This window comes from Phoxinus phoxinus (assembly GCF_949152265.1).
Source record: "Phoxinus phoxinus genome assembly, chromosome: 9".
In the NCBI taxonomy this organism is placed as follows: Eukaryota; Metazoa; Chordata; class Actinopteri; order Cypriniformes; family Leuciscidae; genus Phoxinus; species Phoxinus phoxinus.
In genome coordinates, this window is record NC_136884.1 from 37,371,776 (window position 1) to 37,399,709 (window position 27,934).

At 39.7% G+C, this 27,934-nt stretch overlaps 2 protein-coding genes and 1 long non-coding RNA gene across 3 annotated transcripts in view; 1 reads left to right on the forward strand and 2 right to left on the reverse strand.

Moving 5' to 3' along the window:
• On the reverse strand, window positions 1-27,866 carry LOC307004206 (uncharacterized protein). Its single transcript, XM_079623312.1, has 2 exons — window positions 27,726-27,866; window positions 1-4,303 (listed from the first exon to the last, which is right to left on the reverse strand). Exons 1-2 carry the CDS (start codon window positions 27,736-27,738, stop codon window positions 3,429-3,431), a joined length of 888 nt encoding a protein of 295 aa, XP_079479438.1. The 5' UTR covers window positions 27,739-27,866; the 3' UTR covers window positions 1-3,428.
• LOC307004156 (uncharacterized protein) overlaps window positions 1-27,934 on the reverse strand; it is a 149,430-nt gene that overhangs the window by 34,982 nt on the left and 86,514 nt on the right. The window lies entirely within an intron of this gene.
• LOC307004493 lies at window positions 17,200-18,333 on the forward strand. Its single transcript, XR_013799058.1, has 3 exons — window positions 17,200-17,313; window positions 17,392-17,462; window positions 17,538-18,333. It is a non-coding gene; the product is annotated as an uncharacterized lncRNA (long non-coding RNA).

A 27,934-nucleotide genomic window follows, 5' to 3' on the forward strand; every position in this document is an offset into this window, starting at 1 on the left:
AATTCAATTCAATTCAAGTTTTTTTGTATAGCGCTTTTCACAATACACATTGTTTCAAAGCAGCTTTACAGAAAATGCATTTAAAAAATATACATACAAAAATACAGTTAGTTAATCATGAAATTTAGGGCATAACATATCGCCGGCGTTGGGTCGTCTCTTCACAGGCGTCGAGTCGTCTCATCACAGGCGTTGGGGCATCTGAAGTCTCCATGAGAGGCTGGATACTAACTGGAGCTGACAAACTCTATTTGAGTTATCTCGGGACAGGCGTCCCGAGATAACAAAAAAGGCAGATGGGAAATAATTAGCGTAGCTGCTGTTCTTAATATGAATGCATTTGATCTGATTTAACTGTAGTATAAAAGGTATGAGATGCATCATGTGAATGCTTGGCTAAAGAGATGCGTCTTTAATCTAGTTTTAAACTGGGAGAGCGAGTCTGAGCCTCGGACAGTATCAGGAAGGCTATTCCAGAGTTTAGGAGCTAGATGTGAAAACGCCCTCCCTCCTTTAGTGGACTTAGATATCCTAGGTACGACCAGAAGCCTCGAATTTAGCGATCTTAAAGAGCGCGATGGATTATATGGCGATAGAAGATCTCTTAAATACACAGGAGCTAAACCATTTAGGGCTTTATAGGTCAGTAACAATACTTTGTAATTGATACGGAACTTAATAGGTAACCAGTGTAGAGATGATAAAATTGGTGTTATATGATCATATTTTCTTGATCTAGTAAGAACTCTAGCGGCTGCATTTTGGACTAACTGTAGCTTGTTTACGGAGGATGCAGGACAACCAGCTAATAGAGCATTACAGTAATCTAGTCTCGAGGTCATGAATGCATGAACTAACTTTTCTGCATCAGAAACTGATAGCATATTACGTAGCTTAGCAATGTTTCTAAGGTGGAAAAAGGCTGTTCTTGTGACATTTGAAATATGATTTTCAAAAGACAAGTTGCGGTCTAGTATAACACCCAGGTCTTTTACTGTAGAGGATAAAGTAACAGGACGTCCATCTAGATTAAGGTTGTATTGTAAGAGGTTTTGTGGGCAGTTTTTTGGACCAATCAGTAATACCTCTGTTTTATCTGAATTTAATAGAAGAAAATTACACGTCATCCAATATTTTATATCTTTAACACACTCTGTCATTTTAGATAATTTAGTGTTATCATCTGGTCTAGATGAAATATATAATTGAGTGTCATCAGCATAACAGTGGAAACTTATTCCATGTTTTCTTATAATATTACCAAGTGGCAGCATATAAATTGAGAATAGCAGGGGGCCTAATACAGATCCCTGCGGCACTCCATAATTTACTGACGTTATCTTTGATTTTTCCCCATTTAAATGGACAAAATGGTAACGGTCTGATAGGTACGATCTAAACCAGCTTAATGCCTGTCCCTGAACACCAGTGTAATTTTGAAGTCGATCTAAGAGTATTTTATGATCTATAGTGTCAAACGCAGCACTAAGATCGAGTAAAACTAGTATTGAGATACAGCCTTGGTCAGAAGCTAAAAGTAAATCATTTGTAATTTTAACGAGTGCAGTTTCTGTGCTATGATGTGGCCTGAATCCTGACTGAAACTTTTCATAGATATCGTTTTCTTGCAAGAAAGAGCACAATTGAGCGGACACAACTTTTTCTAGTATTTTAGACATAAATGGAAGATTTGAAATGGGTCTGTAATTTGCTAGGTTATTTGGATCTAATTGTGGTTTCTTAATAAGAGGTTTTATAACTGCCAGCTTGAATGTTTTTGGAACATGTCCTAAAGATAGAGACGAGTTAATAATATTGAGAAGAGGCTCTTCCACTACAGGTAACACTTCTTTCAGTAGTTTAGTGGGTATTGGATCTAATAAACATGTTGTTGGTTTAGATGCAGTGATAAGTTTATTTAGCTCTTCCTGTCCTATAGTTGTAAAGCGCTGTAGTTGTTCTTGAGGGGCGATAATTGAGGCTGAATCATAAGACGCTGTCAAAGATTGTACATTTACAATTGTGTTTCTGATGCTTTCTATTTTCTCAGTGAAGAAATTCATGAAATCATTACTATTAAAATGTAACGGAATATTTTGTTCAGGTGATGTCTGTTTATTTGTTAATCTAGCCACGGTGTTAAATAAAAACCTTGGATTGTTTTGGTTATTTTCTATTAGTTTGCGTAGATGCTCAGACCTGGCTGCTTTTAGAGCCTTTTTATAACGTGACATACTGTCTTTCCACGCGATTCTAAAGACCTCTAAATTAGTTTGTTTCCATTTGCGCTCTAAGTTACGAGTTTCTCTCTTGATAACATGCGTAGCACTGTTGTACCATGGTGCTTTAGTTTTCTCTCTAACCTTTTTTAATCTAATTGGTGCAACAGTTTCTAATGTACTAGAGAAAATGGTGCTCATACTGCTAGTCATTTCCTCTAGCTCATCTGTTTGTTTGGGTTCACTGAGGAGCTGAGATAGATCAGGTAAGCTATTCAAGAATCTATCTATAGTGGTTGGAAGGATTGTTCTGCCTGGTCGATAACGTGGCGCAACATGACACATTTCAGCCGTACGTAGTATGCAAGTTACCATGTAATGATCAGTGACATCATCACTTTGCGGTATAATATCTATATCGGTTGGATCGGTTCCATATGATATAATTAAATCTAGAGTATGATTAAGACGATGAGTGGGACCACTAACGTTTTGCTTGACCCCAAAGGAGTTTAATAAATCTGTAAACGCAGCTCCTAACGCATCATTTGTGTTATCAACGTGTATGTTGAAATCTCCAACAATTATTGCCTTATCGGCATTGACCAATAGATCTGAGAGAAAATCTGCAAACTCTTTTAGGAAATCAGCGTAAGGCCCTGGCGGTCTATATACGGTAGCCAAGGCTAGAGATAATAGGGATTTCTTTCTTACATCTAGGAGCGTAACATTTAGAACAAGTACTTCAAACGAATTAAACCTGTGGCCTGTTTTCTGAGTAACATTAAGAATATCTCTATAGATTGTTGCAACACCGCCGCCACGACCAATCAGACGGGGCTCATGCTTATAACCGTATCCTGGTGGAGTGGACTCATTAAGACCAAAATAATCATTTGGTTTAAGCCAGGTTTCAGTAAGGCAGAGTACATCAAAGCTATTATCAGTGACCATTTCATTTACAATAACCGCCTTAGGTGTAAGCGATCTAATGTTTAGAAGACCTAGCTTTAGAAATTGTTTTTGTTCACTAATATTGAGATTTTCTGGTTTAATCACAATTAGATTTTTCTTAGATCCTGCAGTAGATTTATTGTTTGGCCTCACTAAACGAGGAATAGACACAGTTTCTATATAGTGTTCTACACTGGTACTTATATCAATTAATTTGGGACAGCAAAGAATGTGATTTGGACTTTGACTTACTAGTCATATGGTGTGTAACGTCTTGGAGATGTTGTCCGACAGAACAGCCGCTCCGATTCTGCTGGGGTGCAGGCCATCAGCACGGTAGAGCCTAGGTCGCTCCCAAAACAGATTCCAATTATTTACAAAGAGCAGTCTCTGTTCATTACACCATGACATCAACCATTCATTTAGTGCAAACAATCTACTGAACCTTTCTTGTCCTTGTCGGTACGTGGGAAGCGGTCCAGACACGACGATCTTTGCTTCAGGCGATGTTCTGCGTACCGTCTCGATCAGGCTCCTGTAGTCCCTCTTCAGAACCTCCGTCTGCCGCAGCCTGATGTCGTTCACCCCCGCGTGCAGCACGACAGCTCCGACGCGCTCGTCACCGTTCAGGATCTCGGGGACCTGCGCAGCGACATCGAGAACACGAGCACCAGGAAAGCAGTGAGTGCGCACCATACCTTTACCTGAGGTAGCGCGGACATGCCGGACCATGGAACTGCCGATGATCACAGCGTCGTCGCGTTCCGTCTCGCGAAGAGGGGAGAAGCGGTTCCGGGTGGAGATCTCGAAGACCGGGAGGGGCGGAGAGGTCCTTGCTCTGGTCCTGGCTCGTGTCTTCCGCTGTGGCATCATCCAGGGTCCATGGTGCTGTGTCGGTGTCGGGGTAAACGAAACCAGGGGTGCTCGGGTCCTGTGCAGAGAAATACACGGAGTAGAGGAGGCCGGAGTCGAAAAGTTACTAACCACTGACTTGTGAGCATCGGCACGTGATGCTTCAAGCGCTGATCGTCGGTCTCGCAGCTCGGCCTGCCTCCCCAGCAGATCACGGATCTGCTTCTCCACGGACTCCAGCTCCAACCGCACCGAATGCAGCTCAAACGTGTCCTCACCTGCACTCAGAGGTAGACACACATCCGATATATTCGCCATTATGACAGATGAACAATAAATTAGCAGTGATGCTACCAATATCACTACTAATTTAGGACTGAAATCATGGATAGAACCCGTATCCTTCCAGTGATTCGAGTGTAAATAAGACGGTCGATAGGCGAGACCACGCGTGCAAATGCTAGCGGGCTAACTTAACGTTAGAGATAGTAACGGAAGTTCGGAAAGTTGGATATAACTAGCGATATCAAAGCAATCCGATTGTTTTTTATAGAGAGTAGTATCGGAGATATGTTCACACGCTCACAAACTAACGTTAACAGTTAAGCAATTCGAACACAAACTCCAAACACAACCAAAGCGGTTCGACCACAAACACAAACTTCAAACACAACAAGCGATTCGAAGCACAAGCACAAACACAAACTTCAAACACAACAAGCGAATCGAAGCACAAGCACAAACACAAACTTCAAACACAACAAGCGATTCGAAGCACAAGCACAAACTTCAAACACAACAAGCGATTCGAAGCACAAGCACAAACACAAACTTCAAACACAACAAGCGAATCGAAGCACAAGCACAAACACAAACTTCAAACACAACAAGCGATTCGAAGCACAAGCACAAACTTCAAACACAACAAGCGATTCGAAGCACAAGCACAAACACAAACTTCAAACACAACAAGCGATTCGAAGCACAAGCACAAACACAAACTCCAACACAAACAGAGCGATTTCAGTGATTCGAGTGTAAATAAGACGGTCGATAGGCGAGGCCACGCGAGCAATGCTAGCGGGCTATCGTTAGAGATAGTAACGGAAGTTCGGAAAGTTGGATATAACTAGCGATATCAAAGCAATCCGATTGTTTTTTATAGAGAGTAGTATCGGAGATATGTTCACACGCTGGAAAAATAGAAAATGCTCGTTTCTAAATTAGTGTAAAGAACAAAATCAACGATTTATGAATCAAGTCGACGGAGCTTCAAACACAAACACAGCGCTCACTGCGCTCACTCGCGAGATGATAGTGGACTTCCGCAAAAAGCCCCCGATTCATCCTCCTCTGGTCATTAACAATTCATCCGTGACTGGGGTAGAGCACTTTAAGTTCCTGGGCACAACCATCACCAACACACTCAAATGGGACAAAAACATCTCCCAAATAGTGAAGAAAGGCCAGCAGCGCCTATTCTTCCTCCGCCGCCTGAAAGGACTACTGCTCAGTCCCCCCATCATGGTACAATTCTACAGAGCGGTCATTGAGAGTGTGCTAACATCCTCCCTCACGGTCTGGTTTGCCTCTGCGTCAGCCCGTGCAAAGGCCAGGCTACAAAGAGTTGTCCGGGCAGCAGAGCGGATCATCGGCTGCCCCCTGCCCCCCATCATGGTCCTGTACAGCTCCAGGTCCATTACCAGAGCTGTGAAGATTGCGGCCGACCCTTCTCATCCTGCCAACAGTCTGTTTAATCGTCTCCCCTCTGGAAAACGGTACAGGGCCTTTCTGGCCAAAACATCACGCCACCGCAACAGTTTTTTTCCCAAAGCAATAGCCCTCCTGAATGACTCTTAAATCTGGAATTCATTGCACTTTATTTTTTTATTTAACACAACACTATTTAGATTCTACACTCATATTAACCTATTGCTCATAATGTCGCTGTCTGTCCTGTTTTGTTTTTGTCTTTGTTTTTCTTTGTCTTTCTGTTTTACTGTGTGTTGCCTGCATGGAGAAGACCAATCCAAATTCCTAGTATGTATACATGGCGAAATAAAGTTGAATTGAATTGAATTGAATTGGTTAGAGTGTTTGGTGTCACGAGGCACCGCCCCTTCCCGTGTCGTCATTTTCCGTCGTCATTCAGGTATGTTGGATGTTGTAAGCTGGTCGATCAATGGCATACTGTAGCTAACATTAGCTTATTTCCAGGGCGACATGCAAGTTGCACCACCGACAATTCTGAGTGTGATTCAACAGTGACAATTCTGAGTGTGATTCAACAGTGACAATTCTGAGTGTGTTTCAACAGTGACAATTCTGAGTGTGATTCAACCGTGACAATTCTGAGTGTGTTTCAACAGTGACATTTCTGTTCCAGGAGCTGAGTGCACAAAGCAGGGGCGGATTGTTGGTGGTGGTCTCCCTCACGAGTGTTGTGTGCTGAGTGGTGTGAGTGTATATGCACAGGTGTACGCCGAAAGGTGACTTGTTGTGGAGGCCTTACGTGCCCTTATCCACTGCTCTGCCTCGGCTCCTGTCCCGCTGACTCAGGTCGCTCCATGTGTGTTTGTTGAACCACAAAATTGTCTACATTGAGTGCTGTTGATGTATGTGCATTTTTATATTGATTATTTATCTATAATAAAACAAATTTTATATTTTTGTACCCACGTCTTCTGCCGTCTTACTGTGGACGAACCTGTGTTTCCTTAAATAACAAACTATATTTTATTGTCCCTGACAAGATTCCAGGGTGGCGTAGTCGTTAGCAGAGATCATTTATGCTTAAAACCATTCCACCTATGCTCGTGCCGCTACAAAAATATCAATCAACCTACCTAGGTTAAATCTTAAACACTGGTCTATGAATGAGGCTTTATTGTGGTCCATAGGCACTAGGCAGTCATTTAGGCACAACAATAGTTTTCTGGTTGAATGTTCAGCTCGTCTAGAAGGCCCTACATGTCTTGATGCCAAACATGAACCAGAATAAGTTCAGGTATTGCACATGGGTGCAAGTGGTCTTTAGCAGACCACCCAAAAATCCACTAGAATGCAGGAAATCACATCTGCTTAATCCAAAATGTCCTGGGGTTGGACCTTCCGCTATGTCTGCTTCACAGAATGTAACCAATATTGTCTATCTCCAGTAAGCTGCCCCTAGCTTTGGGCCCCCCCCCACAAACCACCAGAATGCAGGGTACAACATGGGTGAACCTCAATTCCAATACTCTAATATCTGAGCCACCAACTTGTGTGGCTGTGTGCGCGCTGCGCGGCATTATTTTGACCTTGACTTTGACCCTGACAAAATCTCACTCCAAGGTTTTTTGAAAAGTTGGCAGGTATGTAAATAATTTTACAATGTGCTGCTGTTGCTGCTGGTCAAGCAAATGTTTGTTTCAGTTTGATATAATTGTAAATTTATACGTATATAATAAAATACTGATATTCTGGTCTATAACTCCTCCCCGAACACCCCGCTGTCCTGTTTCTTGCTCTCTCATTGGCTGCAGGTCATCGCCGATGTAGTTGTTCATTCAGAACACATTCACACAGCAGGATTTTGACTCGTCGGCGATTCTCTCAGATCGTGTCTCTGATCATCCACACTGCGTGATTGTCATTTGTGTGAACGAGCACCAATTGTCCTGTGATTCTCAAAAAAACCTGTCGGAGAGTGAAAATCAGGCCTAAAATTGTTCAGTGTGAACTCAGCATTAGGCACAATAAGGCCTCCACAGCAACTGTGCACCCACACACATGCACAAGTCACACACAAAAGCAACATATGAAACATAGCACTCATGAAGGAAGACCACCACCAGGAATCCAACCCCTGCCTTGGACATCAGCTCCTGCAAATAAAAAAAAAAAGGCTTAGATCATAAACTCAAACATATTAACGAATATGGCGCAAATGAAGAATGACAATTTCTCCAAATCAAGAAAAATAATTTAACAAAGTGAAAAAAACATTAACAAATATTAAATAATACCACAAATAAACAAATATGAAGCAAATGAAGAATAGCAAAATGTGATGAAGAATAGCAAAATGTGATGCAATCTGGGAAAACCCGTCGGATGTCACACTGGTACGTTTTCAGTAAGGTCTAAAAATAGGTTGCATGTCATGTTTTATTGTTATATCTTGGCAAAATTCACTAGTTTGGTGCAGAAAAAAAGCGATTTATAGTGGCAAGCTGAAAAGACTGTCTTTCTCTTTAAGAAAAATAAACCACATAACATCTAGAATAAACGTATACCAATGTGTATTTCCCGCCAGTCCTTTTTAATTTTTTAACCAACATTATCGTGAGATGTGGAGCACAAGAGAACAACGGAGTCTGAAGAAGCTGCTCGCTTAAAAGATCTTGCTCACCTCTCAATCGTCCAATTTCAAAATAGTTTTCACAGAATTAGTTTTGAGTTCGTAAGCTTTCAAAAGATAAGCAATCTATGATGATTACTAAAATATGTGATATGAAAAAAAGGCAATAAAAAAAGAGCACCAACCGTCCCGAAAGCAAGACGTGATAGTTAATTTAACCTTTTTAAGGTTTACATTTTTTTCTCAAAATTACATTCCTGAAAATCATAGCAATCAGCCGGCTTCAGATAACCATAACTTTTGTTACTGACAAGCAATTAATTAAATGAAAACAGATTTGGGGAAAGGGCTTGAAACCAGCTTCAATATGGTATAAAACTTGTAATAGGTAAAATTTCACCATGTGATGGGTTTTCCCAGATCACATCACAAATCACTCCAATAAAGAGGATTTCACAAACTGAAACAACTCACATTAACAATATTCAATAATACCAAAAATAAACATGAATAACAAAATTACTCCAATAAAAAATATATAATTTCACAAACTGAAACGAAAACAACTCACATTAAACAATATTCCCACTGATATACACAAATACATAGAACACCTCAATAATAATAATTAAAAAATACTTGATAAAGTAACGATACAAAAGAAAAGAATCTAACGAAATAGGAACAAGAACACACAGTAACAAATATTCACAATAATGCAAACAAGTAGACGTAACACTGGACAAAACACTAGAGGACAAAAACGTACTAAACAATGCACAAAACACACAAAAAAATTCCATTCCATATTGGCAATGAGTTTATATACTCCCCCCCTGATAGGGCAATCAATTAGACAACTCACCAACCACATGCAGGATGGAAAGACCCACCACTAAACCTGTCACACATATTATTGTAGCAGAGTTTGTGCTGAATACAGTGTAATCAGACTTTGGCCATGAAAATGTTACAAGTAACAGAAATAAGCACAACTCAGACCCCAGAGCTGTTTAGACACAAAAGAGTAGGAGGCTCGGGTGAGAGGAACATACAGTTCTTACCATACATAAAGCAGAGTTCAAGAGGAGGAGGCTATATACAAGGAAACCTGAGAAAAAAAATATATAAATACAATGATAAATGCTTCTCTTGGAAAAAATAAAGTCATGTCATATTTTACATTTTGAACCGACATGAGAAATGAAAAACATTCAGTTGAGAGAATGCAGCAAAACAGGTTCACTTCAACTGTACTTTTGACAAGATGTGCTGTAAATATTCTTCAGAAGTTTGTTTTCCTTAACATGTTAGCCTGCAACCCCCTTTAGAAAAAACACAATAAATGGCATACCCAAACTAAAACCGATACAGTTTATGAAGCTGTGCACAGTCTGCACTGAAACTCAGGGTTGAATATCCAAATGCAGCTTTATTTGAGGGTAATCCAGAATCGTAATCAAAAATACAGGCAAGGGTCAGAACCACGGGGCCAACAATCCTAACAATAACAGAGTTCAAGTTCAAGTTTCACTTTATTTATCCTTAGGAAGGAAATTTGGTGTGCAGCAGGATATCTAGAAAACAAACAAACAACTAAAACAAAATAAAAGCACCATCAGATGCCAACAACATTTAAAACAACACAAAACATACATCAACACATCAATGGAGGCACTCTTTCCCTAATAACAATGACAGAAACAAATACAATACACGGGTCAGTATATCATAATGAGCTATAACAGAGATAAGATTAATTTAATAAACAAACATATACTAAATACACAGAATATCACCTATGTGAGTTAAGGTTCCTAATAGCCACAGGAATAAAGGAGTCCCTGGCACGTCTGGTTCTTAACCTTGGTATCCTAAAACGGCGACCTGAGGGGAGCAAATCAAACTCCCCAAAAAGTGGGTGATCAGAGTATTTTAAAATTTGATTAGCCTTCCCTAGGACCCGTTTATCATATATATGCTGCAGCTGAGGTAGCTGTACCCCAACCACCTTAGACGCAACATTTACCAGCCTAGCTAGCTTACGCTTGTTGATCATTGAAAGGCCACTGTACCACACCACAATACAAAATGTCAAGACTGATTGAATAAAACACTGGTAGAACAAAGTCATCAGAGTCCCACACACGCTAAATGATTTCATCTTCCTCAAGAAAAAAGTCTCTGTTGGGCCTTCTTACAAACCACAACTGTGTTACTCTCAAAGGATAATTTACTGTCAATGATGGTTCCTAAATATTTATATTCATTTACAGTCTCAACATTCATTTTCTGAATAACCGTTTGTGAAACATTGTGCTGTACTCTACAAAAATCAATAATCATCTCCTTTGTCTTAGAAACATTGATAGATAGATAGAAGTTTTCACACCACCTAATAAAATCATCAACTACAGGGCCATGCCCATCCTCATCATTATTCAGAAGGCTCACTATAACAGTATCATCTGCAAATTTCAGACAGTGCCTATTCTCATACTTACTCCTACAGTCATTTGTATATAAAATAAAGAGCAAAGGCGAAAGAACAGCCCTGAGGAGAGCCTGTAGAGGTAAGGGCTTTTGAAGATAAAACACCATTTACTCTAACACACTGCGACCTGTTGGATAGAAAATCTAGTATCCAGCCAATTAAGTTAGAATTCAGGTTAAAAAGGGACTGAAGTTTTTCAGCCAACAAAAATGGCTGAATAGTATTAAATGCTGAAGAGAAGTCGATAAATAATAGCCTTGCATGAGTTTTTGAGGATTCCAGATGTTGATAAAGGGAATTTAACAACGTAAGTATTGCATCCTCAACACCTCTACTAGCCCTATAGGCAAACTGGAGAGGATCTAACTGCTCTTCTACATGCTTCAGTAACTCTTGCTTGACCAACTTCTCAAAAATCTTCATCACCAATGAGGTGAGAGCTACAGGTCGAAAGTCATTTAAGACCTTGGGGTTCTTACACTTAGCTACAGGAATAATTATAGAGTGTTTCCAAATCTTTGGCACTGTTTGTGTCTGAAGTGATTGATTAAAAATAACTTTAAAAATCTCACTTAACTGATCAGCACAAGACTTAAGGACTCGACCACTGATGTTATCCAGGCCTGGGCTTTTCCTCACATTCATTTGTTTGAATAATGATTTAACCTTAAATACATCAATATCAAAATAAAGAGTACACTCACTGACCAAATTATCACACATGTGACTGTTTTTTCCGCTAAAATCACTGTTAGAAAATCTCATATAAAAACTATTTAATTCATTTGCTAGATGCTCATCAGTATCAAAACCATTTAATGACACAGTGTTAGTACCTTTGTGTAGACCTGTCATTAGCTTCATTCCAGACCACACCGATCTGAGATCAGACTCACTGAATTTAGACTCAATTTTCCTTTTATACTGAAGTTTAGCCTTTACTATTTCTACTCGTACAACCTTCCTAATTTCAGCATATGCCACTTTGTCACCACTATTAAAAACAGCCCTCTTTCCTCTTAACAAATGTTTCAGTTCTTTAGATATCCAGGGCTTATTATTAGGATAGGAAACAACAGTCTTAGTTGGGATCACACTGTCCACACAGAAAGAAATGTAACTACATACCGCATCAGTAAGTTCATTAATGTTGTTAGATGAGTTTTGAAAAACAGACCAGTCGGTACAGTCAAAACAGCCCTGTAGGGCCAGAGTGTTCTCCTCGTTCCACACCTGCACCACACGTGCCTGCACCTTGTCTCTATGTAGCACAGGTCTGTATATGGGCAGAAGATGTACCACATTATGGTCAGAGAATCCTATGGGAGGACCTGCAACAGACTTATAGGCTCTCTTGATAGAGCCATAGCAGAGATCCAATATTTTGTTCCCCCGAGTGGGACAGGTGACATACTGGGTGAAACTGCTCAGCGACTTGTTACATGTGACATGATTAAAATCACCAAGAAAGAAGCACGGGGCATCAGGAGAAATAGAGTGTAGTTTTTGGGCTACTGAGAAGATGACATCAGAGGCGGATTTTATATCTGCTCTTGGGTGGATGTACAGTACTGTCAGAAAAATTTGGGGAAATTCCCTAGGCAGATAGAATGGTCTGACGGACACAGACAACAGCTCAATGTCCGGCAAACAAATCCGTTCACGCACAGTGGCGCCATTGCACCACTTTGGCTTGATGTACAGGCAAACACCCCCGCCGTGACGCTTCCCCGTCGTCTCCGGCTCACGATCCAAACGGATCGGAACTTCAAAACCATCAATGTTCACGGAAGAATCCTCGTCAGTGTCAGACAGCCACGTCTCAGTGAAAGCCATCACACAAGCGTCCTTGAACTCACGCAAAGAGGCCACACACATTTGCAGTTCATCAGTCTTGTTCCTTAAGGACTGGACATTAGCCAGCAATATCGTTGGTAAGGGAAGACGTTTCTTTTGCATTAGTTTCCTTAGTCGTTGTCGCACTCCTCCACGTTTCCCTCTCTTCCTGATTTGTTTATCAGGTGCCACCGGACGCCTAGAACTTTGTATCGGAGCATTTTCACTGACTAAAAAGTAAAAACAATCAGACTCCCCGCGACTAAATAGTCGAGTTGCATCTAGGTCCAGCCCATAATTACTTGATTTAAATCCCAGGAGGAAGTCCCTTGTGTAATGGATCCTGTCGGGCTTCACAAACAAACCCTGAGCGATGTTCAGCACGATTGTCAGAAATAGAAAAAAGAATATCTCCATTGCTGGGCCCGATAAACACGGCGCACATACGTTACACAAAACGCAAACAGTGTCGAATACAAACAACAGACAGACACCTGCTACTGGGTCGCATGCAGCTGAGCCGCGCCCCGGAAGCGTGTTCAACACAGGCAAACAGGGAAATCTAGTGATGGGGCGGTTAACACCGCGGCTCCGATGCAAAACAATTGTATCACACACACTTTTACCGATGCTTGCATTGAAATGATAATACCACGTGATTAATGCCGTTTAACCCCCTGGGGTCAGCAATCACGCCGGCGTGATTTGCGCGTTTTTTTTCACATAGCAGCTAAATAAACTTAAAATACTCCGTCATATATGGTCATACAGACTTAATAAAAATGAAAAAAGAATCTGTGAGATGTCTACTTTTGTATGTGTCCACTTACAATCAAAACAAAACGTTGTGCTTTTGTAAAATAAAGAAATTAAACAGGGTGTGCATTCTGCCTCTCCGTCTCGTGAACTTTTTTTTCTTGAGCACGTCTCTAAACATTTAAAAAACTCAGCGAATATTTGTCACACATTTGTGAGCTCTATATATTTATAATCATTTAAGTGTGTAGTTTTAAATTATCTGATTCAAAACGAAAACAAATATTCTCTGTTTAAGTAATTTGTATAAAACCAACAAGATATTCAGTTTCTCTAACCCTTCCTCATTAGTTTTAATGTGACCACACCCACACGCGCAAAACATATAGAGATGCAAATCGTCCATGTGTCGCGCGAACGCCCCCATTACCTCAACAACAAAGCGGCAAACTTTATCAGTCATCTGCAGGCGTCGAGTTTGGAAGACATGCTGTGAGATTATTGGGTTTACATCTGAAGAAGAAGATCGCGATTTGAAGACAAGAAAGATTTTAAGGTAAGAAATAATTCTGAATTATATTAGTTAGTGTTATTGTTGCATAAACTTCATATTGCCATTGAACTGTTGCTCGATGCTTCAGTGAATGTTCCCTGCACGTGCTGTGAGAGTTTGAGTCAGTCGCGCGACGTGCGTTTGAAAAGCAAAACGCACCATGATTTTACTCCAATCTCATTTCATTACGTCATATCGATTGTAAACATTTGAAGTAACATATGATAATCAATATGTTTTTCTCTAGTGTAGTGTTACTGAAGTGTTCCTTTTTAACTATGCCTGCTATACTATTGTTCTTATTATTTGATTCAGCCCTGCAGGTATATGCCTACAAGGCACAACAAATGTATATATATGTATATATACCTCATGTGTGTGTGTGTGTGTGTGTGTGTGTGTGTGTGTGTGTGTGTGTGTGTGTGTGTGTGTATTTTGTAAATTTTAAAAAGGAATTTTCACCAGAAATCTAAAATGTATTCCCACAATCATGCAGCCCTGGTTTCTTCTTGATATCAGCATGTTCACAGCTTTTTTTATATATATATATTTTAGGTAGCTACCCGTCCTGCTGACTTCAACATGAGCATGAGGAGGTAAAGTGAAAAATCAAACACCTTGGAAATGACAGGTAGGCTATGCACTATGTTTCAGGAAAGGAAAGGTGTGTGACTGGTTAAGTCTCTGTCTTTAGTTCAGTGTGTTAAATAATGTGCTTTTTGCCATTTGTTGTGTATCTTTGGATTATGTTGTGTTGTAAATAAATTCAAACAATCAAAAAGCCGTTCTTTTTTAAATCCCCTCATTCTTTGTGCAAGGTAATGTAATGATAGTGCCTGAGAGCTCCTAATAGGGCCATTATGGGAGGCTCTTTGTCTTTTCTCAGGTGTGAAACACTCAATATTCATGGTGGTTAACGCCTCCTCGCATAAAGCTTTCTTACACAAGACATGTCTTACAAATTTTAAATTTTTAATATATTGTCTTATCTGAATGAGTATTCAGGATGATTTTCACATAGTTTTGGAGCAAATATTCTAGGCTACGTGATACAATTTTCAAAAGCCTTGCGAAGAAATAATTAGTTTGTGTTTCATGACATTATTTCAGTGACTTTTTTTTTTGGTCATTTTCACAAACCACGCATAAATGTTATTATATCAAAACTACAAACTTTTACATACATGCTGCTGACATATTATTGTAGCAGAGTTTGTGCTGAATGCAGTGTAATAAGACCTTAGCCATGAAAATGTCACAAGTAACAGAAATAAGCACAAATGTTAGAGCATGTCAGAACACCTCCAGGACCCAGAAAACACCTCAGACCCCTGAGGGTTAAAGCTTTAAACGTCATGCAGTATCGGAAGGTCGAAACAGCCGGTTTTAAAATTTTGAGTGACTGAGCTCATCACCCTATCTCTAATCGCCCAGCCACCCTGCGAAGAAAGCTCATGGCCATAGCTGAGAGTAGGAACGTAGATTGACCGGTAAATCGACTGCATCCTTCCCTCACTCGTGAACAAGATCCCAAGATACTTGAACTCCTCCACTTGAGGCAGGAACTCTCCACCAAACTGAAGTGGGCAAATCACCCTTTTCCTACTGAGAACCATGGCCTCGGATTTGAGGAATGAGGATCAGATGTCGATTGCTGCATTGGGGAGTGGGCTTTTGTCCTCTGGTGAGAATAAGGAAGCCGAGTTGCCCTCCTCTGGGGTTGTAGCCGGTCCTGAATCATATCCAGAGCTGATGGCCATGATTTCCCAGACCGCCACTGGCATTGGGCTGGAGTGGAACCCTCCACCGTGTCCCGAGTGCTCGCGGTTGGATGATTGGTTCCAACCGCGCACCGCTCCAGTGCCTTTCTTCCCAGAGGAGCATGAGGAGGTTCAGAAGATGTGGAAGGTACCTTTTACTGCCCGAAGCAGTTCTTCCTCCTCCACTCTCACTACCCTCGGGGCTGCCAAGGGTTACGTGGACGCTCCACAGGTTTGTGCAATTGTGGTGCACTTGAGCTCTGGCTGCAAAGGCTTACTCTGCCGCTGGACAGGCCGCCTCAGCTGCTGCACGAGGGTAGTTCTGAGCCAGGGTTATTGCTGGAACTGCGTACAGTGACTAACCTTGACCTCCGGGACATTTAAGCCATGGCGCGGGCCCTCGGCCAGACGATGTCCACTCTGGTGGTCCAGGAGCGTCATCTCTAGTTGGACCTGGCTGAGATGAAGGATGCAGACAAAGTTCGCTTTCTTAATGCCCCCATCTCCCAGGCCGGCCCCTTCGGCGACATTGTTGAGAACTTTGCCCAGCAGTTCTCGGCAGTCCAAAAGCAGACGGAGGGCATACCCTAGCTAACCAGTACCAAGGCGATATGCTTTCCCTGTTAGTAAACCCGTGACTTTCCCTGGGCGGTTATGTTCCGCCCCGTCTCTGCGCCGTAGCAGCTTCTCCCTGGCTAGTTAGGACCTACCACAGAGACCTTCCATATGTATAACTGCCCCACGGGTCAGTCCATATGTGTGTATTACCACATGTTACCTTGCTTCAGGCAGGGTGTGGTCTCCGTAGACCCCCCCCCCCCCCCCCTATGAAGTAAACTAACCCCGAGTACCTCTGAAGTTAACTAACCCTGAACTCCTCTGAAGTAAACTAGCACTGAACACCTCTGAAATAAACTAACACTGAACTCCTCTTAAGTAAACTAGCACTGAACACCTCTGAAATAAACTAACACTGAACTCCTCTTAAGTAAACTAGCACTGAACACCTCTGAAATAAACTAACACTGAACTCCTCTTAAGTAAACTAGCACTGAACACCTCTGAAATAAACTAACACTGAACTCCTCTTAAGTAAACTAGCACTGAACACCTCTGAAATAAACTAACACTGAACTCCTCTTAAGTAAACTAGCACTGAACACCTCTGAAATAAACTAACACTGAACTCCTCTCAAGTAAACTAACCCGGAACACTTCTGAAGTAAACTAACACTGAATACCTCTGAAGTAAACTAACCCTGAACTCCTCTGAAGTAAACTAACCCTGAACTCCTCTGAAGTAAACAAACACTGAATACGAATGTAGCAGGGTGAAGTTTACTCGTGTTGATTGGCCAGTGTCATGTAAAAACGCTGAACCTATCAGCAGTTTGCTGTCGGGGTATAAAATGAGGACGTTTCTGTCACCTGGAATGCGTTTTCATCCGTACCGCCCCTTTACGGAAGTTACAATTTATGAATGGGAGCGTGTCTGGAGTGCCGTCTCTCCGTTCTGTTGCTGTGCATGGGCTGCCCCTGGCATGGAGGTTGGTTCGTTCGTTTTAAGGCAATTTATTGTTTTATTTGTTAAACGGAATGTTTGTTTACTATAAGTCTTTGTGTAGCTCGTCAACGAAAACCCACTGCATGTTATGGTCCGCGACCATGCATAGTACCGCGTTAGGAACATCACCTGGTATGTATGAGAGCCATTCGCGTGGTTTGTCTTTTTATTGTTTCGTTAGTAATTTTTCTGTTTCATGTTTGACAGATTGAGTGGCAGGATCAAGGGTTTCAACTCGATTATGGGACAAGATTCACGTCTGTTGATCTAACGCACTGCTGTCTTGCCTGGGCTTATTTGCGTCTTTTTGTTGGAGCGAACTTGAACTCTCATAACAGCGAGCTGGGACGATTGCTCGCTGAGGTGTGAGCATTAATGTGGTAGCTTGTTCCCTCGCTGGCTTGCTCTGCTCCTTGAGTGTACGGCCGATCGTGGCCTGTTTGTTTCATTTTGATTTGTTTCTTGTTTTGCTCCGAATTGTAATTTATAGTTTTCCTATAGTTATTGGTCTTGTGCTCATTTTTTTGCGTATTTTGTAATATAATTTTTTTTTTTTTGTTTAGGTTTAAGTTTGGTTGGGTTACAAAACGAGACTGAAATTAATATATTGTTTTTGTTTCTTATTTTGATTTTGTTTGTTAACTGAACTTATTTTGGGCGCTGGTTTTGCCAGTTAATTATTGTTTAATGTTTGAGACTTTTCTTTGTTTCTTTTTCCTTCATAAACAGCGTGACGAAGAAAGTTTATAGAGGAGGGGTTTAGCCGCTGTTTAACAGGGTTCACCTTGAGTGCTGTGTATTGAGTGACCTGACTTCACCAGAGTGGGTGTGTGTAGATCTTAAGTGTGTTGTGTGAATTGAGGGTCACAGCAGGCCATCTCCCTTCCAATTAGGCTTTCTTGTGTAGTTGTTTTTCTTTTCTTTTCTTTTATTAATCTGAAGATTTGTAAAGTATTGTTTGTTTTCTTTTGGTTTTTTGTTGTTTTTCTTTGACATGTGAATATTGAGCCCTTGATGTTAATCTATTTGACGGTTTTTATCTTTTGTATCTGAATAAAGCTGCTTCATATTTGATACTCCCTGGCCCATGTCTCTCTGCTCACCCATTCCTTTTGGTTACGAACCTGTGCGCCCCCTGTCTTGGGGCTGAGTTCCCGGTATATACCGGGTGGCGTAGTCGACAATTATATAATTGTTTCATATATTTCCCTCAAGTACCTGATGCCACTGGTTACACTTAAGTAAACTAACCCTGAACTCCTCTGAAGTAAACTAACCTGGAAAACTTCTGAAGTAAACTAACCCTGAATACCTCTGAAGTAAACTAACACTGAACACTTCTGAAGTAAACTAACCCTGAACACTTCTGAAGTAAACTAACTGTGAATACCTCTGAAGTAAACTAACAGTAAACACCTCTGAAGTAAACTAACACTGAACACCTCTGAAGTAAACTAAACATGAACTCAGCTGAAGTACAATAACCCTGAACACTTCTGAAGTAAACTAACCGTGAATACCTCTGAAGTAAACTAACACTGAACACCTCTTTAGTAAACTAACACTGAACACCTCTGAAGTAAACTAACCCTGAATACCTCTGAAGTAAACTAAACCTGAACTCAGCTGAAGTACAATAACCCTGAACACTTCTGAAGTAAACTAACCCTGAATACCTCTGAAGTAAACTAACCCTGAATACCTCTGAAGTAAACTAACCCTGAACTCCTCTGAAGTAAACTAACCCTGAACACCTCTGAAGTAAACTAAACATGAACTCAGCTGAAGTACAATAACCCTGAACACTTCTGAAGTAAACTAACCGTGAACACCTCTGAAGTAAACTAACCGTGAATACCTCTGAAGTAAACTAACCCTGAATACCTCTGAAGTACAATAACCCTGAACACCTCTGAAGTACAATAACCCTGAACACTTCTGAAGTAAACTAACCCTGAACACTTCTGAAGTAAACTAACCGTGAATACCTCTTTAGTAAACTAACACTGAACACCTCTGAAGTAAACTAACCCTGAATACCTCTGAAGTAAACTAAACCTGAACTCAGCTGAAGTACAATTATCCTGAACACTTCTGAATTAAAATAATCCTCAAACAGAACCTGCACCTGAGGTTATGTTCAGAAAGTAGGTTGCTATGGCTACTTACACATCACACCAGTCCTCAGGTCTTTACACTGGCTTCCAGTCACATTTAGGATTGATTTTAAAGTATTATTACTGGTATATAAATCATTTAATGGCCTAGGTCCTAAATACATTGCAGATATGCTCACTGAATATAAACCCAACAGATCACTCAGATCATTAGGATCACATCAACTAGAAATACCAAGGGTTCACTCAAAGCAGGGAGAGTCCGCTTTTAGCTATTATGCCAGCCGCAGCTGGAACCAGCTTCCAGAAGAGATCAGGTGTGCTCCTACAGTAGCCACATTCAAATCCAGACTCAAAACACATCTGTTTAGCTTTGCATTTACTGAATGAGCATTGTGCCACTGTTCGATATTAAAGTTTTAGTCTGAGAAAGAGCTAAGAATGTGAATGCTGGGCTAAGGAAAGTGAAAAGAATGTGCAAGTAAATGAAAGAGAAAGAAAGTTGATACAGGGAAGTCGTAAGAAGATTGAAAGAGAATAGAAAGTTGATAGATGGTAAGTAAGAGGATTGAAAGAGAAAAGGAAGTTGATAAATGGTAAGTCATAAGAAGATTGAAAGAAGATTGAAAGAGAATAGAAAGTTGATACAGGGAAGTCGTAAGAAGATTGAAAGAGAAAAGGAAGTTGATAGATGGCAAGTCGTAAGAAGATTGAAAGAGAATAGAAAGTTGATAGATGGTAAGAAGATTGAAAGTCGTAAGAAGATTGAAAGAGAATAGAAAGTTGATAGATGGTAAGAAGATTGAAAGAGAAAAGAAAGTTGATGCATGTAAGTAAGAAGATCCTTTTAAAAGAAAGATCTATAATAGCTACCGGTCGATATAAAATACGTCCGACTGTTTGCACTGTATTTTATTTTTTTTATTTTATTTTCCAAACTGTGATTCAGGAAGATTTTATTAATTTTTAGGGCTGTCTGATTGGAAGAGATTTTGAAGGGGAACGGGAGAGCTTCACTCCGACGAGGCGAGTGAAGATTAGCTATACTATGGAGAGTATAGAGGTTCGCTGTTTGTTTAAAACAGCAAAAGTGAAACGTGCTCTGTGGGGGCCCAGTGGGGCAATACTGGTGTGGTACACCACCCCAGCAGAGGACGTCCCTGGATTAGGTCCAGTGGCACCGCAAACCTGCTCAATCGCTTCCATTCTCCGATAGGGGTGATTATTAATTATCAGGGCTGTCTGATTGGAAGAGATTTTGAAGGGGAACGGGAGAGCTTCACTCCGACGAGGCGAGTGAAGATTATCTATACTATGGAGAGTATAGAGGTTCGCTGTTTGTTTAAAACAGCAAAAGTGAAACGTGCTCTGTGGGGGCCCAGTGGGGCAATACTGGTGTGGTACACCACCCCAGCAGAGGACGTCCCTGGATTGTAGGTCCAGTGGCACCGCAAACCTGCTCAATCACTTCCATCTCAGACACGGTTTTAATTATTCTTATTTCTTTTGATTATTTTAATTTCTTCTATGTAAAGCACTTTGAATTACCACTGCTTAGCTTTGCATTTACTGAATGAGCACTGTGCCACTGTTCGTCCGACTGTTTGCACCGTATTTTATTTTCTAAACTGTTTTAATTATTCTTATTTCTTTTATTATCTATGTAATTATTTTTATTTTTATTTCTTCTATGTAAAGCACTTTGAATTACCACTGTGTATGAAATGTGCTATATAAATAAACTTGCCTTGCCTTGCCTTGCCTTACAGATCCTGAAAGTTACATCAGTTTTTGGAACCGAAAGTTGAGGTTGTCCGTTTACTTACCTTTGAACATACCTGTACCATACATACCTATGTCACATAACCTGCTATCTGGAACACCCCCAGGGCTGCAAGAAAAAAAACAAGGTGACTGAACACATTAATGGATTTTTAAAAAACAAAACATTTGTGGCTTAAGCCTCGCAGGCGCATTAGTTCCGCCCTCAATGACATTAAAAATGACAAATTTGTGAAAGTCCCTTGAGCAACATCTTTGCTATACGCCCCTTACCTTTATAAAGGCAGAGAGTAGGTCTGAAAGATACAACTCAAGTTCAACTTTATTCAAGGTAAGATTCATTCAGATTCATGCAACATAACACTAATGTAAACTCAATGAAAAGAAAGAAAATCTAAATAAATGCTCATGGATTTCTATTTTTGAACCAATTCTAAAGAATTTTAAATGAATTAAGAAATCCTTTAAGAATCAAATGCAATCCTTTGATAGACTGAAATTTATGTTTCAGCTTTAGAATATTTTAGGATTGGTTCCAAAGAAGCAATAGATAGAAATCCATCTCTTTATTCATTCATCCATTCATTAGGGAATATTTGTTTAATCGGTTTTCATCATTATATTCGTTATTCATCACTGAAATAACAGAGAGATAACATAATTGCAATTAATTATTGTAGTCTACTGACTATCCATATTTTTGGGATAAATGGAGGATGGGGAAAACTGATGTATTGATAGCCTACATTTCTACGTCATAATGAATAATACATCACACACATTTTTTTTGGGTGGCTTATCCAGTCTCACACACCAATAATATTGTTAACCCTGACTTTTTTTAAAGAGTCAAACGGTCCTCTGAAAATGACTGGTTTGAAACTAAAAACTGGTTTAGAAATAAAATGATATACTGAGAGCTGAATCCCTGTTCTAGCCCTAAAAATACAAATATATAAATATCTGATTTGTCTAAAACATGCAACAGATGCTCTCATTTTGAGCGTTGAATGATGTAAGCATTTGAACACCAAGCCAGACTAATAACTGATTATGGATTATGGCATCATTTCATAATGCAAACAACATTTCAGTGTGTAGATCCAAAATAACAGTAAACCTAGTTAAAATCCTTTCTATCTTGTTTAACAGAAGAGAACAAGTGAAATACGATGGTACATATAATACTTTACGCTGTACTTCAAAAGCTTGGACCTCGGCACCGAAACACATTTAAGAGACATATTGAACAACATCAGCGAATTCCAGCTGATCATCTGAGACATGCTGATATGCATGACACGGCACATTTGATGATACATCATCATGGTCCCGAGGAAGCTGTGAAGATCACACTTCACGCTCTGAGGGAGATGAACAAGAAGAGGCTGATTAGACACTTGAAGGAATTGATCAGGGAAGGTAATAAATCAATTCATAAGTGGAGCTTTATGTACCTTTGTTCATTATTCATGAAACCCACAAATAATGCATATACAAAGCAGTATACAATGCCATCCTAGCGTGGAAATTACTTAAACATTAATGCAGATTAACAGTTGTAGAAATACGTCAGAAGTAGAAGTGTAAGATAAATATATAAGTGTACCATGCAAGCCAAGGCCATAAGAGCATGCTTTCTGACCCTTTATTCTTATCATTTAAAGATGACGATGGTCATCATTCTCCTTCTGAAGAAGAAGATGATGATGAAGAAGAAGAAGATGATGAAGAAGAAGATGAAGAAGAAGAAGAAGATGAAGAAGATGATGTTGGATGTGGATATGAAGAAGAATATGGAGAATAATTAAAAATAATAGGCGGTTAAATGCATCTTTGGTGCCTGGAACCTAATAACTCATTTAATTTTGAACGTGTTATGTCAAAATAATTGTAAAAACAAGAAATAAAAACAAGTTACTCAAACCCTTCAGTGAGTGTGTGTGTGTGTTAGGTTTGACAGCATTATTGTTTAACGGTTTAGTGATGACTATCACTTCGTCATTTGACAGTAATGGCTTAACGTTTAACCGTTTACGCTATCAAAATAATTCTACTTCTGACAGCATGCACTTTTTGGCTCATTACGGTAATGCTTTCAGTCAGTAAACCCATGCATACACCACATGTAAAGATACGTGAAAAAGTAACAGACATCCGCCTCCCAAGTTTCATTAAAAATCATCCCAATCCCCTCTTCTGCTATCTACCACCAGAGCCCGTCTACGGAGAGCCTGCCCACTCCCTATTAAGTCCTATTGTACTGAATTTTGGTTGTAGTTCCACCAGAGTTCCACCGGGGGCGATCACCATGAGTGCAAAATGAATGGGAGTCTATGGGGCTAGACGGCTAAATGTGTTCCTTTCACCCGATTGCCGTTGAGAAATCTCAGATTTGATTGTAGGTTTGGCAAGTTCAACATGGGTTATAGGTCGAAAGTTGAATGAACGAGTACTTATGTCCTTTCAATTTCTTACAGGTTGAGTTGTTGTTGCCCATAACACGCTAGCATTCTGCTAATGAACGCTGATTGATCAGTGAAGGACTGATTATGACCAGAGATACCGCTTGATGGCATCCGAAGCGGGATCCGAATGTTAAGGCGGACTTTTTAAGTTTTTCTTTTCAACGCAGCAACTTTTTTTTGTTTGCTGGCACTTTTATCTGCCTATGGTTATGTATGTACTGAGAAATGTACACGGAAAATAAATTGAATTTGAGTACTTGCTGTGTTATTCTTATGTTAATAAAAACAGGATACATATGGTATAGTATTGCCACCTTAAAAAAAACTGATAGCCAACTAACGTTACGTCGCCAAACATTCAACGATTAATAATACTGTCTAATATATATATATATATATATATATATATATATATATATATATGTGTGTGTGTGTGTATTTTCGGCGTCGTCTTTTAAAACAACAAAACAAAAACTCTTCTAGCACGTGTATTTACCTGTGTCAGCACAGCTCTGGCTCAGCTGTGTTGCCTCGAGAGAAAAGAAAGTGCAGAGCATGAAAGCACCAGAGCGTTAAATAATACATTTTCAATGGCTCTGGAAAGGACCAGTAGACGGGCTCTGAAAGCACCAAAGTGACTGAAGGATTGCCGTAAAGCAGTATCTCCGGTCGTACGATGTGTATGACGTCATTGACATTTTAAAAGACTTTTTAAAGCAAATAAGTGACTCTAAAAAATCTAACACCCAGCAATGTGCAATTTTTTTGTACCTCCTTTCGAAGACAAAAAATTATATCCTGAGAAAAGTGGATTTTGAGAGGTATAGCTCCATAGACCTCCATTCATTCTGCACTCGTCCTGTGAGCGCCCTCATGTGGAGCCAGAGTGGAACTGCAACCAGTCAGAAGCCGGAAGTGTAGCGAGAGTGAAACTTCTCCCCTTATTAGACATTCTCTGCTACCACTTCTTTCGCCATGTATTTGTTCGTTTCTTTTATTATTTCATGCAACCCAGAACACTCTAACCTGCCGCGCTTCGTATCTCTCGGTTCAAATCTTTCCTTCCCGCTCTGCCAGAAGGCTGCTGTCATTTGCTGACGGAAATCATGAAATTACCGTAATGGTTTTGATAGTGCAAACGGTTGAAGAGTTACAGTACAATGAATACAGCTTGCTGATCTGTGTCGGCGACGACACATCTGGTTCTAAAAGGTTAAAGAAACACGCCACTGTTTTTCGAAATAGGGGTTATTAACTGCTACTTGGGCACAGAGATATCACGCATCTGATACATCATTCAGGTGTTGCGTGATATATCTCTGCACCCAAGTAGCAGTGCTTCGCCTGTGCTTCACCCCAATATAGTTCCAAGTCAATATCTGCCTAGGAAATCAACTAGTCTTAATCTGCATCGCTATTTGTCCTCGTTGAGAATACCCAGGCCACAAGAAGTAATTAGTCGTTTTTTGTATTGTTTTTTTTCTATCGTTTTTACTCAGGACATGCTATCCGGCAACAAAGGATTCCATTCATTATGCTGAGCTAAGCTAGCGGAGCTGCCAGACTAAGACAATGCATGCACTGAGACAAACATGCATCTGGACACTTATCTAAATGTAGGAAAGATGGCGAATAAGCCCTATTTCAAAAAACGGTGGTGTGTTCCTTTAAATTAACTGTGATAATGGATTTTATCCAGAAATCATGGTTTATGTTTTGCAGATTGACATTATAGTTTTAGTGCAAATAAACTATAGTAACAATTTGTAAAATTAAGTTAATATTAAAAATGTTAATGTTAAGATAATAACTTTAATGTTACTTAGTAACTTCTATCATTAATAAAGATGTAATCAAATCACGAGTCTGTTTTCAGCCGTTATAATTTAAACATCAAGAACATGATAATTGAATATTGGCTACCATTTATTATGTATTCCACATTCATGAAGAAAATAAGGTTGAATCTCAGGAGCTCTAAAAGAATGTATCGACTTAAAATGATGAATGCAGGCAAGGAAAACATGAAGAATGGAAAAACACATTGCTGGAAAGAAAGTGGAAAATAATACAGGTAAGACAAATAAAAGTATCCTACCCATTTACCTGTAAAATGGGTATTCTGATATCCGTTTGGTCCACAAAATCCTAAATAATGCTGCCCCACCCCCTTTAAAAACATATGTACAGCTACGCTCTGAACTAACAAACAGAGAGTTGAGATCTGTATCCAGGGGTGATTGCAATGTTCCCAAAAGAAAGTCTGTTTTCGCTCAAAAAGCCTTTTCCTATAAAGCCATCAAAGAATGGAATGGGCTTCCAGACAACCTAAAGAAGAATGCAGATTTTCACAGCTTCTCACGAGCAGTCAAAGACTGGCTTTTAGACCACCAGTCCTGTTCACACTAAACGGGTAGCTGATTATGCACCTCGACAATGGAAACATGTCACACCCTTTGTAACATGACTAATTCTGTGCACAAATTGGTAATGTGCATTTTATATATTGTATTTTCTTAGTAAATTGCCTTTTTATATTGTATTAACCGTTTTCGTTATACAATTTCCTGTTATATAATGTTAATTGACTTTTATGTAATTTTTAACTATTTAATTTTAATTGTGGAGGACTACAGATGGAAATTAGCTTAGTGCTAAATCTGGTGCAGCCATCTTATTAATGTAACTGCACATTGTCCTGATATAAATAAACTAAACTAAAACTGTTGGTTACATGAAGGTGACTGGTTTTTATTGAAAATAAGTTATTTTAGGATAAATATTATTTTAATTATTGCACTTAAGACTGATGGCACATGCAGGTCAAATAACAAAAAAAGTGCAATATAGCTACACTGGGAGAAACAAGCAAGTGACGATCAAATGCACCTCAGCGAGTGACGTCATTCACTATGGTACGCGGCATGTATGCATGGCAAGGCTCAGCTGCATAGTGACAGTTAACGGTCCTCAGAAGCTGTCACAGTGTCTAGTTTGTGTTTCCCCGGGTTGTCCACTAGAGGTCTCTTTCCCTTCCTGTCATCATTCACTCTGGAACCGCAATTCCCATAATCCTTTGTCTGTTCCCATCACTCGTGATTGCACTCAGCTGTTCCCTATCACATTGTTAGTGTCTGTGTATAAATACCTTTTTAGTTCACATTATTAGATTACCCTTTGACTTTATGAGTACACATAAATGACAGCTTAATGTTTTTTTATTTTTTGTGTGCATGTATTAAAAGACCGCATACACCATTTTTTTGTCACCGGTGTTACCTTACTTCTTTAGCGATATTAAAGGTGTTTATGAAATATTTTTTTTACTTTTTTTTCAGTACATGCAATCAGAGGTACAGAAAATTAATGATAATCTAACTAATACGGAGATTATGTTTTATTTATTTTAATCAGGTGTGTTAAAAGTGTGACTGAATGATGTTAGTTCAATTGCGCAACCATGTATTTGCTATAACAATGAAAATATTTGAAAAAAAGGTTTTAAACAAGAAATGATACAATCCTTTAAAGCTTAACTCTTAACTGTAGCAGAAATCAATTAATTTAAAATGATCATTATGTCACATATGACAGATTTTATTTAATGTGAAAGAAAAAAAAACAGTAACACCAGTGACACAACACATCACCAGTGACATACATAACATATACAAATGACTCATTTCATAAGAACTGAAATCAGTTAGAAAAATATCATAAACAACATTTTAAATTAACATTTTAACTTAATTAGAAAACAACTAAAATGTACAACAACGTACATTACCTAGTGAGTACAATACCATGACATAAAACAGTCACAATTGGACAAAGGCAGTTTAGACAATGACTAAGAGGGGGAAACTTTGAACTGTCCCCATTTTCCATTTCATGGTGCCTTTTTGCTTTTTTTTTACTTGCCCAGCTGCCCCATAACGAACTCCCAGAACCGCTGATCAATCTGAACTGAACGCTTATTTAGTGCCACGGGCTCTGGAATCAGGCATATGATCTGGTCATCACCGTACCAGTTAACATCATCTCTGGGGCTTGGCCAGAAAAACTTGTTCACTCCGTTGCGGTGCATGCATTTGACTTGCACATTGTTTTCCTCCACCTGCAGGATGATGCCAGGGTAGGGATCATCATCATATCCCACAACACACCACTGCCCAGTGTGATGCTGTTCTATGACATTGGGTCTAAAATCTTTGCTTGTTTGATTGATTGCATCCAT